The 19,138-nt window shown below is 44.3% G+C and overlaps 1 protein-coding gene across 2 annotated transcripts in view; it reads right to left on the bottom strand.

Annotated features, from left to right (window-relative positions):
- Nucleotides 1–10,718, bottom strand: part of Rassf4 (Ras association domain family member 4) — a 35,306-nt gene extending 24,588 nt beyond the window's left edge. The window contains exons 1-3 of one of the 2 annotated variants that reach the window (XM_047552357.1): nucleotides 10,590–10,712; nucleotides 7,213–7,307; nucleotides 1,026–1,119 (exon numbers count right to left, since the gene is read on the bottom strand). In XM_047552357.1, coding sequence (XP_047408313.1) covers nucleotides 1,026–1,090 — 65 coding nt within the window. In that variant the 5' untranslated portion in view covers nucleotides 1,091–1,119; nucleotides 7,213–7,307; nucleotides 10,590–10,712. Of the gene's footprint in view, nucleotides 1–1,025; nucleotides 1,120–7,212; nucleotides 7,308–10,589 lie in introns of both variants that reach the window. The other variant, XM_047552356.1, reaches the window with a different exon arrangement.
- Nucleotides 10,719–19,138: the final 8,420 nt, after the last annotated feature.

Here is a 19,138-nt window from a genome sequence, read left to right as displayed (position 1 = left end):
CCATACCTGCCCAGCCACAGTCTTGTGGGGTGTATGGTTCCCCTGCTGAAGCCCAAGGTTCTGGCTCCTTCCCAGGCAGTGCCTCCAGCTACATGCAAGCAACACAGAGGACAGCAGAACCCGCTCGAGGGCCTGAGTCTGTAGCCTGTGTGTGATGTGGGCATGATGGGAACCAACAGGGGAAGCAATGCATAAACTTATGGCATTAAGAAGGCAGAATTCAATGTCACAGCTCCACTCTGTCCCTAAGTAGATAAATGCTGAACATAAAATATATACTTATATGAACTTTCTCATGATTAAGGTCATTATGACTTTTTCAAATTATATTGTTACATTGATCTTATTACAAAATTTAAATATGGAAAATAATGCTGTGTAAGCAACGATGTGACATAACGATGTCTGTTTTCTTGGATTGTCCCTAGGAGGACCCCTGGGGGAAGGTCCTCAGCAAAAGTTGATCATTTCAAGGATACTGGCTCACCTTCAAGTTGGCAGGGAGAAAATATTAGAAAATATTTGGCTCAGGACTCAAAATGCAAGAAAAAATGAAAAAGATACTTTTCTTTAGTTCAGAAATGAATTTCAGAAGATGTCCCCAATACTTTTATGAAAGTAAATAAAAAATAAGCAAAGTTAAAAATGCATCAATAAAACACTTTTTTTTACTAAAAAACTCACAACCAGTTTTTAGTTTTTTTAACCACTCAACATAATGAGAGTATTAGTATCATTCTAATGTGTAAATAAATTAAATTAGATGTAGTCCTTGTGGAGCCCGTGGGGGCCATCCTGCCTTCCTATTTTGGTGAGTTCTAGGAGGTTGAGCTCAAACCCATGCCCTGAAGGGTACATTGATCTCCAAAGAAATAGACCTAGAAAGAAGCACCCACCACTGTCCCTAGGGCACATATTCTATCTCTGAAAAAGTTCCCCACCTCTCTACCATGGCTGCTGTGCAAGGAAGGGGCCAAGAAGAGATGGCAGGTGCAAAATCTCCTTTCCCACACACCAAAACTTACTTAAGGATAGACTTGCTGTCACTGATGGGCACGTGAGAGCTGGGTGGACACTCTTCCTTCATCATCTCCTCTTGTCTGCAGACCTGGAAGTTACCTGGCAGAAGATGAAGGAGGTGCACAGACACGTAAGCCAGGAAGATTTCCAGCTGGTATGTTCCAGCACTTGAGGTCCCAGAATAGAGGCCTGTAATCTTGGCTTTTTACCTGTTCAAGTGTAGGGTGGCTATAGTTGAAATAATTAGGCCCAGAGGATGGAGTCCCCCACTCTGAAAAACTGCATGATCTTCAGGAATTTGGAGCAGTTTTCTAACCATTTCAGGTCATGTTGCTATATTTCCTTGGTGACAACACCCTGAATGATGGCTTCTGCCTTGGCTGCTCCCCAAGTCCCCAAAAACACCGTGGATCTCTCCTTCCTTCCCACTAAGCTGGGAGAGTGGCCCTACCACTGCCTTTGGAGTCAGTTCCCCTGGGCCTGCTCTCCAAATTGGGGGTTAATCAGTATAGTGCTAACTACATGCTGAGACTGTTGAGCATTTTCTATGAATCACCTAGTCCTACAACAACATTACGAAGTAGGGATCACATATTCCCATTTTATACATAAGAATGCAGGGACAGAAGTGAAGCGCATTGCCTGAGATCATCCAGTCAACAAGAAGCAAAGTGACTATCTGAACACAGGCATTTGGACCTCCGATTCTGGTCTCTTAACCTCTTCTCTAGATAGCTTTTGAGCAGGGACTTAGCGCCCCACCACCACCAAGCCTTCCTTTCCTCCTTTGTGCAGTGGGCCCATATCCAGCCTTCAGGATGAGTAGTGGATTCTTATTTGAAGTTATCTGTGTGTATCTCCATTCGCAACTGTGAAAAGTTTAAGGGCTTCTTGAACCCAGTCCAGGTTCCTTTCATGGACAGTAAATCAGGAGAGTCTTCTCTATCCTGCTGGTGTCTCTGCCCAGGTTACTACTTCTCTGTCTCCCCACATTAAAATGGCACCCCTTACATGTAGGGGATATATTCCAAGACCCCCAGGGGATGCCTGAAACCTGAGATAGTACTGAACCCTGTAACTTAATGCCTTTTCCCTCCTGACAAAGCACTTACTATGGATTGTGACCTAACTTACACAGTTTTAGGTGCAAAAGAGAAAAAAGAAAAAAAAACAAAAACAAAAACATGAATTTCTTCTCCATTCTCCACAATTTCATGGAGAAGATACATTCTTACCATAGATCCTAGCAACATAGTATATTATTTTTTTTTATTCCTGATCAAGAACTTTTATCTTCTCATTTAAAGAAAGTACTATAAGCCTTCTCTTTGGCATATCTGAATTGCCAGTATCACTACTCATGCATTTAGGGACCATTCAATAAAATAAAATAAAGATTGCTTGAACACAATCACTGTGATTCCATCACAGATGATCTGAAAACAGAGACAACTACTAAGTAACTAACAGGCAGGCAGTATGGATATGCTGGACAAAGGGACAATTTATGGCTGGGTGGGAAAAAGTGAGATGATGAGATTTCATCATGCTACTCAGAACAGTGTGTATTTAAAACATAATTTGCTTCTTTTCAGCATTTTTTCACAATATCTTCAGACTAAGATTTTAAGACTAAGATTGACCCTGGGTAACAACAATCACAGAATGCAAAACTGCAGATGAGAATTATAAGAGAGGGTGAGAATCCTCTCTTATCAAGGCTTCCTACATGCTGGGCAGTAAGGTAAATTTTCTCTCTTCTCCCTCTTTCCAAGTTGCAGTTAGGTGTCAAAGGGGCAGAATGACACTGGAAGGTAATGCAGCCAGGGTGCACACCATGTCTTTCCACCCAGAGGTCAGTTCATTCACAAACCTCCAACATTTGTTCAGATGAATCCAGCACAGTCTGTAAACGTGAACCGTGTGTGTGCAAATGTTACCGGTGGCTCAAGGTCAGGTCCAACTTCTGTTGTACTTATTAATGGCTTTAGGGCCTGTCACTGCAGAATATTCTGTCCTCTCTGACACTAACACTGACCAGTCCAGCAAGCTCTCTTCCTCCTTGCTTGACACTCACAAACATGATGAACCCATCCTCTGCTGGGAATGAGTGTTTGATTGCAGAAGTCGAGAAAATACCTTTAGCTTGGAGAAGGGAAATGATCTGAAGGAGGTGAGCTTCTCAGTGACCTCAGCATCATCCAGTTAACACCCTCTCTGCCTTACTCTAAAGTGAGGCAGACCATGACCTAGAGAGATCAGACACCCCACAGGTCAAGGAGCTGGGGACCCCCTGCTGCATTCTTCCTGGTGAGGCAGCAGAGGTTTCAAAATAGGGTTTCAGTTCCTCAGTTCCTCAGCTTGCCTGTGGAAAAAGTGATCCACCAGCTCCACGTCTGGGTAGTTCCTCAAACAATTCTGGGGCAGGAGGTACCCTGAGACTGGGCTTCTGGGTTGACATTTTCTGTGGGTAGAAGGTACAACCGTTTTTCAAAGTAAGCCCATTGTAGGAAGGGCTGGATTTACCCAGAAACAAGTGGAGGTGGGTTTTTCTCTTGTCTTCCTCTGTATCCAGCTTCGACCCCACTTCCTGCTCTGAACCTCAGTTTTGCTGGGTTGTTTGTAGCTCACAGTGGGCACCATGCTTTGTCCTCCTTTAGGACTTTTACAGTTCTGTTCTCTGTTCAGAACATGGCCTGCTGCTCCTCTAATACTCTAATGCTAGCTCTCTAAGAAACCCTTGCCCGAGCAGCCCTCTGTCCAGGATAGGCACATCACCTCTTTGACCAGGCACCTCCTACTGACTTCCCACTCTGCTGGGCCCCAAAGTCCCCACCTCTTGTGCTGACACTATCAGAAGCATAGGAGCATGGTGAGGTGGTGGCAATGCCTTTCTACTTTACTACTTGTTTCCAGTCCCAAGCATAACCTGGCACATCAACAGAAGCCCTTAAATGGTTGTTAATGACTACAAGAAGATTCACACAATCCTCATTAAGGGAGCCTATGCTTTTTCAGAGTTGTGCATACACAGCAAGAAAACAAAGTATATCAGCATCTGGGGACTAAGGAGGTGACTTAGTTGAGAAACACAGAATCTGTGGGAAATTGGGGGGCACATTACTCCTTCCAAGGCATAGATCATCTGGTGTTTGATAGAAAGCCAGAAATCTAGATTTTTATAAGTTATATTCCAGTGCTTAAAGTTGAGTGATTTTAGGTATTTACTGCTCTTGGAATGACCATGTGATTGCTAACCTTCCCAGACCCTGCAACTAAGTGAGGTCATGTGACTAACCCTGACCCATGGGCTGCAAACAGAAGTGTCATGGGTACTTCCAGGCCAGTGCATTTAAGAACCCACACCTAACATGATTACTGAGAAAGCCAGTTGTTCTAATTGGCATAGTTACTCAACAGCGCGTGTCTCTGAGTGACTCTGGATCACAGCCCTCTGCCAACTCACATCAGATATGCACTGGTAAAGAGAAATAAGCCTTAGTGATAAGCCACTGGTGTTTCAGAGATTTGTTATTGCATCATAACCCAGCCTCACCTAATGCAGTAAATGATTCAATCAAAACAGCATAAACATTTAACTTAAAATTTTATATTTAAATATATTTCAAAAGGAATATAGTCAGACCTAACACACTTGTGAGACAGATGCACTTAGTGGGGCTCTAGTTTTTTTCTCTTCTGACTCATGACAAGACATGGATTACAATACTTTGATTTTCCTACAACATTTTGCTATATGTAGTAGAAACACCCAAAAGTATAATCTCCCTGTAAGTCCAATGGTGGTTACTTAAAAATAGAAGTTATTTCCTAAAAAGTTCTGAGCTAGGAGCTGCTAAGACCTATGTGCATGCCTTTTCTTCAGAGCCTTAATTGTTCCATCTGTAAAATAAAGAATATTGACCTCCAATATGTTTGACATTTTCTTGATTGTAGAACTATTTGTTAAATTGAAAATTTATGCAAATTATATTAAGAGGAGCAGCTTTAGTTGACAGTAAGGTGCGTGTCATGGAGCCCATCCACTAGAGCCCCAGGTAATCCTTTCTGTAGAGCACTGGCCTCCCTGTCTCACCTTTAGCAGTGCTTTGCTCCTGAGGCCTGTTTATATAAGGACATGGCCAGTGTGCTCAGTCTCTAGCTGAGGTGGGGCAGCATTCATTGCACAGAGAAAGAATCAGGAGGAAAGTAAAAGACGCCCTAGACTAGAGATAGCAAAGTGAGGGGAGAAAAGGGAAGATGGCTTGTAGGATAAACAGGCAATTTTGGCAGAGATAGAGGACAGGGACACCATTCCAGGGGAGGGCAGAGAGGATAGTAAGCAAGGCTGGGAGATGTAATGGGTCCCACTTTACCAAAGCAGGGCTCTTCCTATTTGCTGGACTGGGCTCTGTACCTTATGGGACAGGAATCCTGGCTGGTCCCGCAGAAAGAGTCTTTCTTTTGAGAGAACCACACATTTATTTGTGTCCTCTGACTTTAATTTGTTGCATGGCTTTTAAGTCAGTCCATTGGTCTCTCTGGCTCTCACATGCCTCCACCCCAAGTAGGCAACACAGATTTTGAGTTTCTGAGTCTCTAGTTCTGAAATGGCTGGCAGAATTCTACTCAAATGAAAACACTGTGTCTGCTGCTTTACCAGATTGAGGATGGAGCCAATTTTCATTCATTCTCATACCTGGGTCTTGGTGAGTTGCAAACCGTATCTAAGAGGTGTTCAAGAAATAACCATTGAATGAGAACTGTGGGAAAAAAAGTAATACCCCAGCAGGAGAGGAGAAGAAATGTCTCTCCATTTGGAGCATTTCCACAAACTACCTCCCATGCACCGAATCTGCTTGTGCCATGGGCAGGGCCTCTGAGCATCTCTGATACAGTTCTTTCAACCTCTATAATAAAATAGTACAATCTTGAAATTAAATCCAAGGCAGAAGCCGAATGAATGCACAAGTTGATTCAAGTGAGGATGCTTGGGTGCTTGGGTGCATGCAGGAGCCGGGAGAGGAGGAGGCTGGGGCTGACCTACCACTCAGGCATAGTCTGCAAAACACAGAATGACAGATGCAGCTGGACAGGCCTAGTCAGCCTGCCCTAGGGCTCCTCCCCTTCCCCCAGAGCAGCCTTCTTTGTCCTGGCCTGCTCCCTGCCCCCAGGTTCCAGGGCACACAACTCAGGCCTCCAAGCTTGCTTCCCAGGCCCCTCAGAGGAGGGCCCCCCCAGGGGCAGGAGTGTACCAGCCATGACTACCTGTCCCCAGTGAACAAGCAGTGAGTTGTTTTCACTTTCCACTTCAGTGGCTGCTCTGCCAGCCGTGCAGAGACAGCCTGCTATGGAGGAACAAAGGCAAGGGAGCCCTTCACTGCTACCATGCCTGGGCCCTCTTTTTCTTTTTTGCAGTCTTGGGGCTAATTATGACAGAAGAAGGTGACCCTGTGATTCTCCAGGAAAACACTGGGGCCCAATTTCTACAGGTCAATTGCAAAAAGAGAAAAAGCAGCCAAACAAAGCGGGATTTTGGGGACACTAAAAAATCCCACTTGAAAAGTCTTTTACAGTTAAGATTATTACCGTCTTCTTTTCATAGGTGGTGGGTTCCTCTTGGCAACACAGAGAATGTAATGGCATCCAAATCAAAAGATTCAAAGCTAGTCAGTGAAATCTAAGTGGGTTACCTCTGCTCTAACGTTTTCTGACATCATGGCTCTTATTTTCTCACTTGGGCATGATTGAAATCAAACAGGTAATAAAGAAAGTGACCTGGGAAGCACAGGAAAGGAGGCCAGAGGGTGGGGCACGACTGGGTGCAGGAGGAGGCAGGCTGTACTACCTTGCATTCCTGGGAAGCCTAAGTCCTCTGCTCCTCTGCAGCCCTAGTCACAACTTTCAAACACCATCCAGGGACAGCAGGGAGGCCCTGAAAACAATGACCCTTTAAAAGGACCCTCCCTGCACCTGTTAGCCAGCAAATGGCAGGAGGTTGGCTAAGGGAAGAAGTCAGCTGCTTCTACAGGGGTCTGGCTGGACAGCAGGCTGCCCCTTAGCAACACAATTTTGCTGAGAAAGTCAGCTGTTCAAGTGTGGACAGCAGCAGCGACTGTGCAGCTGCTGTACTCTCCTGCTGTTCAGTTTCAATGTCCCCCTCCCTTCCTCTCCAGCCCTACCATCACCCACCTTTGGTTCAGCCTCCTGACCCAGCTCCAGTCTCAGTTGCCAGCTGGGAAGTGCTGGGAGGATGCAGCACACAGTCAGATGAAAGTGGCAGAGGCCTGGGAAGTGGAGGAGAGGCAGGCACCGCCATGGATCGCTCCCCCCACTCCCTGCCTTGCTCAGAGCTGACCAAACCAGCTCTTCTCTAATGTATCCCTAACCCTCCACAGTCCTGGGCTTCCCCTGAAGGATTTCCCTGAGCTCATTCAAATTTCTGGACCTCCCCTTTCAATGAAGAACCTAATTTTTGTCCCCCATGCATACGAATAGCAGGCTGGCAATCCTCCCAAAGCTTCCTGATGGCCCAGTCCTGGGGCAGCCCCTCCCCCGAGACTCCCAAGGCTGGATTTCCGGTTTCTACCCTTGTTCTCAAGTCACTGCAACCTAGAGTAAGAAAACCATTTCCAATCTTACTGTCCCTTCTTAATACTTTATACCCAGAAACCCTGGCCCTCTGTCCCCAATCCCAAACAAGGCTTACTTCCTGTCTACAGAAGAGGGGAGCTGTGGTAAAAAAGATCCTTCAGAAATAGCTTTTGGGTTAAACAATAGCCAGCCAACATCTGACTGTCTGGAGCCAGGGGTGCAGTACAGAAGGCAGACCCTCTAAGCTCCTGTTACCAAGTGCAGCCTGGCTGCCCTGGGCACTCTCCATAGCTGTCCCACCTGTGCTACCTCTGCCGGGGCAGTGTGCCAGGGAATGGTTCTCTAGGAGGCACAGTGGATCTTAGAACCTTTTGGCTCAAGGAGTCTTTTGGAGTCTCTTGAAAACTTATCACACTCTCCTCAAAAAACTGCATGTGTGTCCATGTGCACATGTACACACTAAATTTGCACACTACTGAAGAAGGGTCAGGGAGCCTCCTTCTATGTGTCCCTAGATCCCTAGATCCCAGGCTGAGAATCTCTACTGAAATGTGTCACAACAAAAAAGAGGAGGCAGAGGAACATCAGAGAGATGGGTTGTTTTGCTGTGGCATTGACTTGGTGTCCCACCTCAGGAGGTAGACCTGGGGCCCAGGTCTAGTCAGAGTTTAGTGGTAGCTGGACTAGAATGTCTTCAGGACTCTTTTCAGCAGTGCACTCCTGGGCTCTGTGACACCACAGCTCTGTTCCTCAAGGCTAAGCAAGTCAGGGGGAGGGAGTTCAAGAAATCTCCCTCAGTTGTACATGCTGGGGAAGGGGGCTGGACAGAGACAAGGAGACCCAGGAAACTCTAAGTTCCCCTTTAACAGAAATGATGAGAAAACTACAGAAATTTTGGGAAGTGCAGCCACTTCCTACTTGATGTTAATTTACTTTAAAAAAATTTCAAAATATTTTTTTCAGTGTACTCTATGAGAGGATGAACTCTCAACCTTTGTAAAGCTCTGAGTTCAAAGCTCTGTTCTGTGGTTCTCTGGCTGTGTGACCCCTGGCAAGTTCCTTTCCCTCTCTGAACCTCTCTGGTTTTTCATTCATCAAATAATTATAATCCTAGATGACCTTTGTGAAGGCAAATGAGACCTTTCAGATGGGAACAGTATGGGCTCATCTATAATAAACAGAAGTTCTCATTACCATTACTGTGGACATTGGGAGTCAGGAGCTCCAGGGGCTCCAGGGGCTCCAGGAAAAAAATAAAGACCTGGAAATTGGAATATGGAATTCAAAGAGGATGAGAGCCCTTCCTGCAGAAGTGACTGTAAGTGAGGAAACAAACTGAGTTTACTCCTGACACCAGAACCAGATCCCCAGGGCTGCAGCCTGGGTGACTTTCTGGCAGACCTCATAGTCTCCCATCTGAGGCTTTGCATTATTAGAATGTGAACCTGTGACACATGCCCAAGCTCTGGTCATGCTTTTATCTGTCATGATCTGGTTAGCCCTGACCCAAGAGGATACTGGACCTTAATTCTGTTCTCTACCTCCAGGTCCCCTCACCTCTAGAGGCTTCTGGGGTTCAGATGGACAATTTAATCTGTGCAACAACCTTACTTTCAATGTCAAGTTTGGAACCATCACACTATACAGAATTATGACTAGAACTAATAAAGACAAACTGAACATACACAGACCAAGTGCTGAAATGCACTCAATTACAATTTCTAGCCACAACTTTTTCATCTAAGTGCAATGCATTTTATCTTCTCTTTTTTCCCTCTTTCCCCTAGCTCCTCCCTCCCCTTCCCCCTTCCCCCTCCCTAGCCACTCCAGCCCCAGTGACAGTAGCCCAGGAACTACAGAGGAGCAGGAGGTCTGCAGAGTTGCATTTACCTGTTGGTTATACAATTCGCTTACAGTTTTTGTTTGTTTGTTTTCATGATTTCTGACAACAGATTTTGATTGACACATTATGTGAAGTGAGCAGCTAAAGTATAGTGAAGACAGCAAAGGTCCCTTCTGTCACCGTGTTAGCAAACTTCGGAGTCTAACCTGTTTGGGTTTGAATTCCAGAATCCTAGGCCGTATTTAGTTGCTGCATGACCTCATTTAATTCCCATGTGAAACAGGGTTTCTAAATCTCTACTTAAAAAGTTTTAAGAAAGTGTTGGTTGGCCTGGCGCGGGCCTGGTATGAGAGGAGGCCTCCTTTGTCAGTGTTATGCCAGACTCATGACAAAACTAAGGCATCTTTCAGCAAAGTAAGTAAAGAGTACAGGAAGAGCAGGGAAGCAGGTAGTATAAGCTCCAAAGCCAGGGGGTGAGGCAAAGAAGTTCTAGAGGCACAGCTAGCCCTGGGTTGAAGTTCCTGCTTTACCACTGGCTCATCTGGGTGAGAATAAGCACTTCTATAACTCTTTAAGCCTCAGTTTTTCATCTGAAAATGGGGGTAATCAAAGTATCAATATCACAATGCTGTAGAATGAGTGGTATATTGGGTTGAAATCCTAAGCATTGGGTTTGGTACAAGGCAAACCCACCACAAATAACAATTGTGAGACAAGCCCCTTTTTCTGCCTACGTTTTGGCCTCGGTTTTCCATCTGTGAAATCAGAGAGTTGTACCAAAGTGCTTCGAAGCTCTCTTCCCAACTCCAAGATCTATTCTTCTAGGAGACTGGCTGAGGTGAGGAATGAGGCGGGCACAGGTGAAGCTGAGACCGCAGTCACCTATCATGCTAAAATCTTAGTTCCTAAAGTGACTTCCTCTTGAAGGCGTGCCAGGCAGAGTGCCCATTCTAAGCTGTGGGCCTGAAGCCCGCAATGCGCCAGGCTGGCAGGGGGAGGAGACTCCGCGCGCAGTAGCGGTCGAAGGGCACAAGTGCCCAAGCTCCAGCGCATCTGCCTGGTGACAGCCCGGGGCTCGGGGTGTGTGTGCTCCATGGACGCCCACTAACACTCCTGTCCAGGCATCACTCACCGTCCAGTCATCACGCCATCCAGAAGCCACTGCTCGAGTTGTGTCCCAGCCTGCAATCACAGCTGCGCCCGCATGGGAGCCGAGCCCGCAGCGCCTGGGGTCCCCTGGCTCTGAAGCGCTGGGAACGGCCCGCCCCTCGCCCCGCCCCTCCCTGCCTTTACCCCTAACCAGCCAATGGGGCCTCCCCACCCGTCCCTCCCCGCCAGTCCTGGGCTGGCCCCTTACCTCTCACTGGCCGATGGGACCGCCCTTGCGCACCGCCCCGCTACGCCCCGGGCACTAGAGGAGTTCAGGCGCCAGGCGGTGCCTGAGGGTTGGTGTGGAAGGTTTGGGATGTCTGCATACTGATTGCCGGGTGTCCTCGGACCACCGTTTGGCGCGCTGCGAGACCCTCGGGTCTCTGGTCCCCGAGGGCGCTCCAGGACGCGCGAAGAAAAGCAGCCTGACTTGGTTCCAAAGAACCGGGTCTGCGGGCGGAGACTAGGGCCGCTTGGATAATGCGAACCCTTGAATAGAGTGGGCCCTTTGGTTTCCAACAAAGGCCGCTGCGCAGGCGCTGCTATTACTTTTGCGCCTTGGGGTCGTGACAGGTGGGGAGGGGGGAACTTATCAATAAAACCTCGAGCCTTTGTATTTATTGTGCTGGGGGCACCTGTATGCAGTCTGGCTATTTGCTTGGCAGGGCCTATTCAATAACGCATCATTAAAGAATCTCGTCCTGTCAGTTAAAAAAAAAAGAAAAGAAAAAGAAAGAAAAAGTTAACCTCCTCGCCCAGCCAGCGCCTCCTGGGAACAGATTTAACCACATTGAAGCAGAGAGGATGGAAAAACGTGGAAGAATTCACTGTTTCTGGGATTAGGGCTTGGCAGGATAGGGAGTGGGTCTAATGGAAACGTTTTTTTTTTTTTTTTTTTTTTTTTTTTGCGGTGCTGGGGTAATGGAAACGTTTGCAATTTCTGTTTTATCTCATCATTCCGAGTCCCGACCTTCGAACTTCTTGGCCCTAGCCTCAATATAAATCATTTTAGTTTTGCTGAGTCTGTGTTTCCTAATCTTTCTAGGGTCACATGACAATTTAAAAATCTGATAGAGACCGTATAAAAAATGCAGGTATATACATGTCCCATTCAGCTTGGGATTTGAGTCATTGGGTCCCAGGACCTCAATTCAGGGAGGTGGGAAGCTGTGTTAATGGTTGTTAGGACTGCTGGATTGGAATCAAAGAGATTATACCATCCGCTGCCTCCGTGATCTTGCCAAAGTTGCAACTCCTCTAGGGCCTGTTTCCCTACATACAAAAAGTGAAGATTCTAAAAATGATCAACTCAGGTGTCCTCCCATCTCTACTTTTGCTTGTGTTCTTGAAGAATGGCTCATCCTCTACCAGGTCCAGGGTTCCCTGTGATTGGTGACAGTTCAATGTCCTTCTATAGCAGACACTTTATTAAAGCTGAAACCAATAATTGGGTACTTCTAAAAGGTTTTTAAAACCAATACATAAAATCCAACCTCTCAACTTCTGAGCATTAGATCCCAAGAATTCATTCTCTGCCAAAAGGAGAAGTAAAGAGAACACCCAGGTGATAACCAGTTTCCCTGGGGTTTCCCAGCTCTTGAACATGACTCATTCTCACAGTTAATGCTGTTCCAACTTGGAGTAATGATTTAGTTTGGGCAGCAACAGATGTGTCCTGTGCACCCATTGTTTGTCAAACGCTGTTAGTGCTTCATACTGGGGGTCTTGCAATGCCCTGAGTACCCCTGAGCATTGGGTATTTCTACTTGCATTTCACATGGAACACAAGTACAAGTGTCCATCACAGGATCCTCAATTCCTTCAGAAAGAGAGGTCACCTTGTCTTTCATTATTCAATAGAACCTTCTCTGCCCTCCCCCTCACTTATGATGAGTGGCATAGATACTGTTAGTATCCATACCCATTCCCTTCTCCTTTGATAAAAAAGAGGAAGGAAGGAAGAAAAAAAAGGGGGGGGGGAAGAAAGGAAAGAAAGAAAGAAAGAAAGAAAGAAAGAAAGAAAGAAAAGAAAGAAAGGCTAAGTTGTTTGGAGCAGCAACATTGCCATCCTAGCAATGGATCAAGACCGCTTGCATTTGTTTCATACTACACATACAACCCAATAATGTGTCATGAGATTAATCCAGTGGATATTGAGATTGGTACTTAAAAAACATAATGAGAAAATATCTGTATATAGCACATCTTGTAAGTTGTGGTTCATAAAACTTTTGCTTGTGTTATTTGTGTTTCAATTGTGTGTATTAGGCTGTGACATAAAATGTTTCTCACTGTGTATCACAGTCAAAAGAATGGAAAAAAATATCTCAGTCAATCTTGATGATTCTTTTCACAGCTTTCTTAGCTTCCTTTGAAGCTAACAGTGCCATAATACCTACTTCTGGGCAAAGAGAGAGGGGGACATTATGCTGGGGAGGGGGGATTTGATGGAGAGTGAAGACAACTAGAACAGATGTCACCTGCCCTACCTTTCTATCTCAAATATAAACACAATGTGTAATGTCTGGAACATTGGCAACCATTTTGAGATCATGACACAGCATGTCCACATCCTGAGATTGGTGGTTCATAAAGATAAAAGGATCTGGGTTTGTATTAACATCACAGAGTTTCTGCACCACACCTTCAAAAAAACTGTTTACAAAAACAGGTGGCATAACATGTGACACATGAGCCGTAGTTTGTCAACGTCTTTCCTAGATGATATTGTCCCTCTATGGCCTCTCTAATCTCATCTCCTTTTATTCCTCTCTTTTCTGCTCTGGCCACACTGTTCCTCCACACACCAGGACTGTTCCTGCTTCAGGGCCCTTGCATTTGCTATTCTTTCACCATGGAAGGCCATTGTCCCAGATGTCTGCAAGACTCATTCCCTCAGCTCCTTCAGGTCTTGACTCACAAATCAACTTCTCTTTGAGGTCTTCCTGGCCCACTCCCTAACATACGGGTCACTGACCCACACATACCCCTCTCTATTATGCTATTTCACTTCTTCATTGAAAGTTCTTTGAAGGGAAGGCACTGTGTTCCCTTAAACACTGACTGCCTAGACTACCATAATATTTCATCAATATTTGATATGTGATTGATATTTTTTCCCTTTTTGTCAGATTCAGGAAAGAAAACAGACTCAGGGAGGCTCCATACTCCATCCAAATGACAAGTAGTTTACATGGTAGACTCAGGATTTGCACCCTGGTGGCCTTGTGTGGTGTGGTTGTATTTATGCCACCAGGGAATGAAAATAGGACACTACCTACCTGTAATGAAAACTCAGGAGCTCTGAGGCTGCATAGAAGTTTCTGCAGGACTGCTTACCCTAGGGTGATACCACAACAAAGGAGGTTTTTGGGAATTCATTGAGGGATAGGGTATCATGTTCATCTTTGCTGTCTCATTCTTTATAGTATTCTGACTTCAGAAGTCTTCAGAAAATGGCATTACTTTGTGAACAGTCCAGACTGACTGGTAAGATCCATAAAAAGCCAAATGGAAACACTAATGTTTTGTTAATGAGCCACAAAGAATGGATTTATGTTAGATCTGTAAGTAGGGAAGCTTAAAGAAGCCTCAGGGTGTGTCATGTGAGATCACCCTGGAGGCAGGCTTCTCTGCTCTGGTTTGGTTAGAGGCATCTTGACAGCAGGGTGCTGCTCCAAGGTGACCGAGAAATTATCTTTCTCCTTCTGATGTTTCCAGGGAAAAGTAATGAAAATGCCTGGGTATAATCAGTGTTAAGATGAACTTTAGATTTGTGGGTTTTTAAAATAAGTTTATATATTTTAAAGTAAATAGAATTATAAGGAGAGTCATTTTCCAGGGTAATCCCTGAGAACAGTAAGTGGGATTTTTAATTAAAATTACTGATTGCTTGCCTAAGGCCTTTTATGGATGACTTTACATGATTCTTCCCCTGCACCATCTCCAACTGTGTTAGTCAGCTTTTCATCACTGTGATATAAATACCTGACAAGAGCAACTGAGAGGAGAAAAAGTTTATTTTAGCTCGTAGTTCAGAGGTTCAGTTCAAGGACAGCTTGACTCCATCCCTCTGGGTCCTAGGTGAGGTGGAGTATCATGACAGAGGGCAAGATGGAGGAAAGCTGTTCTGCTCAGGACAGCCAGGAAACAGAGAAAGAGGAGGCAGGGGGACAGGATATAATCCCCATGGCTTGCCTCCACTGCCCTTCTCCAGCCATGCCTCCCTATCTGAAGTTACCACCCAGTCAATCCATTCAAATTATTAATCCATCAAATGGTCACAGCTCTCAAAATCTAGTCATTTCATAATATACTGATTAGGTTACAGTTCTTATAATCTAATGGTTTTACCGGTGAACATCCTGGCATTAACACAGGAACTTCTGGGGAACACTTCTTATCTAAACCATCACACTGGGGATATAGCTCAGTTGGTAGAATGCTTGCCTTGCAAGCACAAGGCCCTGGGTTCAATCCCCAGCACCACAAAAAAACCAAAAGAAACCCATCACATGTGCATAAAATTTAGAACAAATGATTTTTAATGCAATTTTTTAAGAAGTTAGTGTGATTGTCACCAGGATAAGGGGCCTGAGAAGATCCCCCTCAAAGGAAGGTAGACCTCAGTTTGGGCCGTGAGGGTCCTTAATCTGATGTTAAAAAGGAACTGGAAGATGGATCAAAGTGAGGCACGGGTTGAATTCATTGAAGAAAAGAAAAAGAAGTACACACTCTGAGAGACAGGGTAGTGTGAGCCCTGGAGAGGCATGCACAGCTACATTTCAGCTAGGCATATTTATACACGTAAAATCAATAGTACAGGGACATGATCTAAGAGGGTGTTTTTAGTTTTCTGTGTTGATAAATGGGCTTGTTGACCACTACTGGTGGTGGCAGGCAAGGGGACATTTACTGACATGTTAACTATTACTGAGCCAGACATTTACTGATGTATTGACTATTACCAGGATGGGGGTCATTTTCTTTTCTTCTTTGTTTTTGGTGAGTTTGGCTTTATGAACACAATACTACATTGGTGTTGCTGTGGAGAAGTTCTAATAATTAATTGAATAGTGCAATTTGTGATTAAGGTATGTGAAAGTGACTTTTAAATCTGGAAATGTAACCTTGGTCACTCTTATGTTATTCTACATGTCTTCTTTTTACCTATCTTTTTGTCTTCTTTTCTGTCAATTCCAAATGAGTTTTCTTCTTTTTTTGGCAGGGGAGTACTAGAGTTGAACTCAGGGGTACTCGGCCACTGAGCCACATCCCCAGTCCTATTTTTGTATTTTACTTGGAGACAGGGTTTTGCTGAGTTGCTTAGTACCTAGCTTTTACTGAGGCTGGCTTTGAACTCGCGATTCTCCTACCTCAGCCTCAGAAACCACTGGGATAACAGGCATGCACCACTGTGCATGACCAAATGAGCATTCTTGAGAAAATAATTGGATAATTGCACTTGATTTGTAGGACAAGGTCATTTACAGAATGTTTCTTGCATTATTTGCTTTGGTGGAATTCTTGAGTAATAGAGTCACCTCACTGCATGTTCTTCACATACAGAAGATTTTACGAAGATTTGTCATTAATTTTCAGGTGACTTCTCAAATGCCTGCATACCAGTTATCTTTCTTTCTCATGTGAATTTGCTTTCATCGACTCCATTTGCTAGCACAGAAATAATAAATTTGGGTTAATACAAGGAACACTGAACCCATAAAAGAGGCAGGTTGGAATTCATAATTTATTCCCCAAATGGACATAAATATCAATGACTTTATGGCAAATAAATGCTTTCACATTAAAAGCATGTGCATATATACACACACACACAGAGAGAGAGAGAGAGAGAGAGAAAATGATACTTTTTTTCTTTATGGTTAATGCTTTGGGAAAGTTTTTGTATTCCACCTGGCAGAGCTAATCAGTGCTTGAGCACAGGGTTTCCTGGGCAGGAGGAGGTTTGCTTGAAAAGATGATAAAGCCCCATTTATGTTATGAAATGTCATTATTTATTTTATTAAATGGTAAAGAGTTTCTAAGAAATGATTAATTAAAAACAGTATTGAGCAATATTATAATGTTAAAAAAAGATGATATAGCTAAAAATTGCTACTGCAAATTTCTTTGGGGAGAAATATTTGCTTGACCCAAGCCCTTTTTCCACTTGGTCTCTGAGAAAAAGTTGTGACTATCTAAACTTCATGTGCTCCAAAAACATGTGGGGACAAGGATGGCTGAAGATCCATGGCTGGGAACACCAACAGGCTGGTTTGTTAGAAAATCTAAAGTTCTTTATATTCACCATCTCCCCCCATCTTCCTGATACTGGAAATACAGAATTGTGAAGGCAGGGTGCAGGGAGCCATCCAACAGTACAAATTCGAAGGTTAGGGTGGAGACATCTCCCAATCCCTTAGGCTTCCCTGCACCCCCATGTGTCCCCCAAGAACTGCACCACCATCCCAAGTATACATGCTTCATCCCTCTTCCCCTTTGAACTTGGGATCATGGAGGGCACAGGAAATACGGGACTGCTAGAAAATCAATTATTTACTAACCGACATTGTAATAGTCATAAGTTGATGTCATCATAAAACCAAGATAAAAATAATGTGTTAAGGCAAGACTCCTCAACAAAGTGCATTTTCAATATAACAATATTTTTGATAATATTAGAAAGTGACTCTATGTTGTTCAATATTTTGATCACTTAACAAATAGCAAGACTGTTTGCTGGACTCTGAGAGCTAGCCATGAAAGAGTACAAGGGCAGGAGGATGTACAGACAGCAAGTCTTCTTATAGAAGAATGTTTTCAGAAGGAGCATCCTACACAAACAGCCTGGTATTGCATGGGAACCAGAATTCCTATCAATAGTGAGCTGCCTACAGGAGATGCAAGGCTGTGAATTAGGAAGCAATCAGAACCTTCCCTCAAGCCAGGATATGAAGCAGCCAAAGGAAGTGAAGACCCCCCAGACAGAAAAGAGAGGAAGTTTGAGAAAGCACAGAAAATTTGCACAGACAAGGGCTGTCTGTCCAGTTCGGGGACTGTATTTCAAAATAGACTGTCCTCAGGCACTCTGGAAAGCAAAAGAATGGGTAGCTCCTGTGTCCTGGAGGAAAACAGTTCTCACCATCTTTTCTTCCAAGTTTGTGGCTTTGAAGGAATGCAAAACATTCCCAAGGGGGAGGAGACAATCTGGCGTACAGCCAGCCAGGCTCGACCTTTGAGCCCTGTGTTTGAAAGATGTTCCAGTGGAGTTGACCTCACCCCCTAGCCTGCTGTCAAAGCCACCTCTGTGTAGCCTCTGGGGGGTGGGGGCTGCTCATCAACAAACTGACTTTCCAGTCTTTGTAGATGTGAACTGAGGATCTATGTGTTCAAGAAATGGTAGCACCATATAATTGCTAAAATTCTAAAGATTTGTCTCTATTTGGGAATCCTCTTGGGTTTTTCATCTTGAAAATTCTCTCAGTAACACAAGTAAGCATTGGACATTACAGCCAGGGATAGACGTATAATGATCAATGTATTAGTCAGAATCATACACACACACACACACACAAACACACACACACATACTTGGCCTTCTGTGTCTGCTGGTTCCACATCCACAGATTCAAACAACTATGGATCAAAAGTATTTGGGAAAAATAAATTATGTTCGTACTAAACATGTACAGTTATTTTTCTTTGTCATTATTCCCTGAACAATACAAGAATTATTTGCATGACAATTACTTAGTCACTATTATAACTAAGTTAGAGGTGATTAAAGTATATGTGCACAGGTTATATCCAAATACAACACCATTTTATGTGAGTGACTTGAGTATCCTCAGATTTTAGTATCTAAGAGAAATCCTGTAACAAATACCCACAGACACTCAGTGATGACTATATATATCTTATTGAGATTGAAAATAAAGACAGAGACACAGATATTGAGATTTTTTTTTGTGGGAGGGGGCGGGGACTGGGGATTGAACTCAGGGGCATTCAACACTCAACCGCTGGCTGAGTCACATCCCCAGCCCTATTTTGTGTTTTATTTAGAGACAGGGTCTCACTGAGTTGTTTAGCATCTTGTTTTTGCTGAGGCTGGTGATTCTTCTGCCTCAGTCTCCCGCTGGGATTACAGGTGTGTACCACCGCGCCCAGCAAGAGATTGAGATTTTAAGAAATAGTGGGTTCATGCAGTTGTGGGATTGGCAAGTCTGAAATCTGTTGGGCAAGCCCCAACAGGCTGAAGATTCAGATAAGAGTCAATATTGCAGTGAGTCTGAAATCTGCAGGTCAGCAAGCAAGCTGAAAATCCAGGCAGGGTTTCTGTGTTTCAGTTTTGAAGTGAAACTGCTTCTTTTTCAGAAAGCTTCAGTCTTTCCTTTTAAGATATTCAATGGATTGGATTGAGGCTCACTGGCATTATGGAGGGCCATCTTCAATATTCAAAGTCTACTCATTTATATGTTAAACTCACTTGAAAAATACTTTCACAGCAGCATCTAGACTGGTGTTTGA

This window comes from Sciurus carolinensis, chromosome 5 (genome assembly GCF_902686445.1).
Source record: "Sciurus carolinensis chromosome 5, mSciCar1.2, whole genome shotgun sequence".
Lineage (NCBI taxonomy): Eukaryota > Metazoa > Chordata > Mammalia > Rodentia > Sciuridae > Sciurus > Sciurus carolinensis.
Note: the sequence above shows the minus strand (reverse complement) of the source record. Positions and strands in the feature narration are given on the sequence as shown.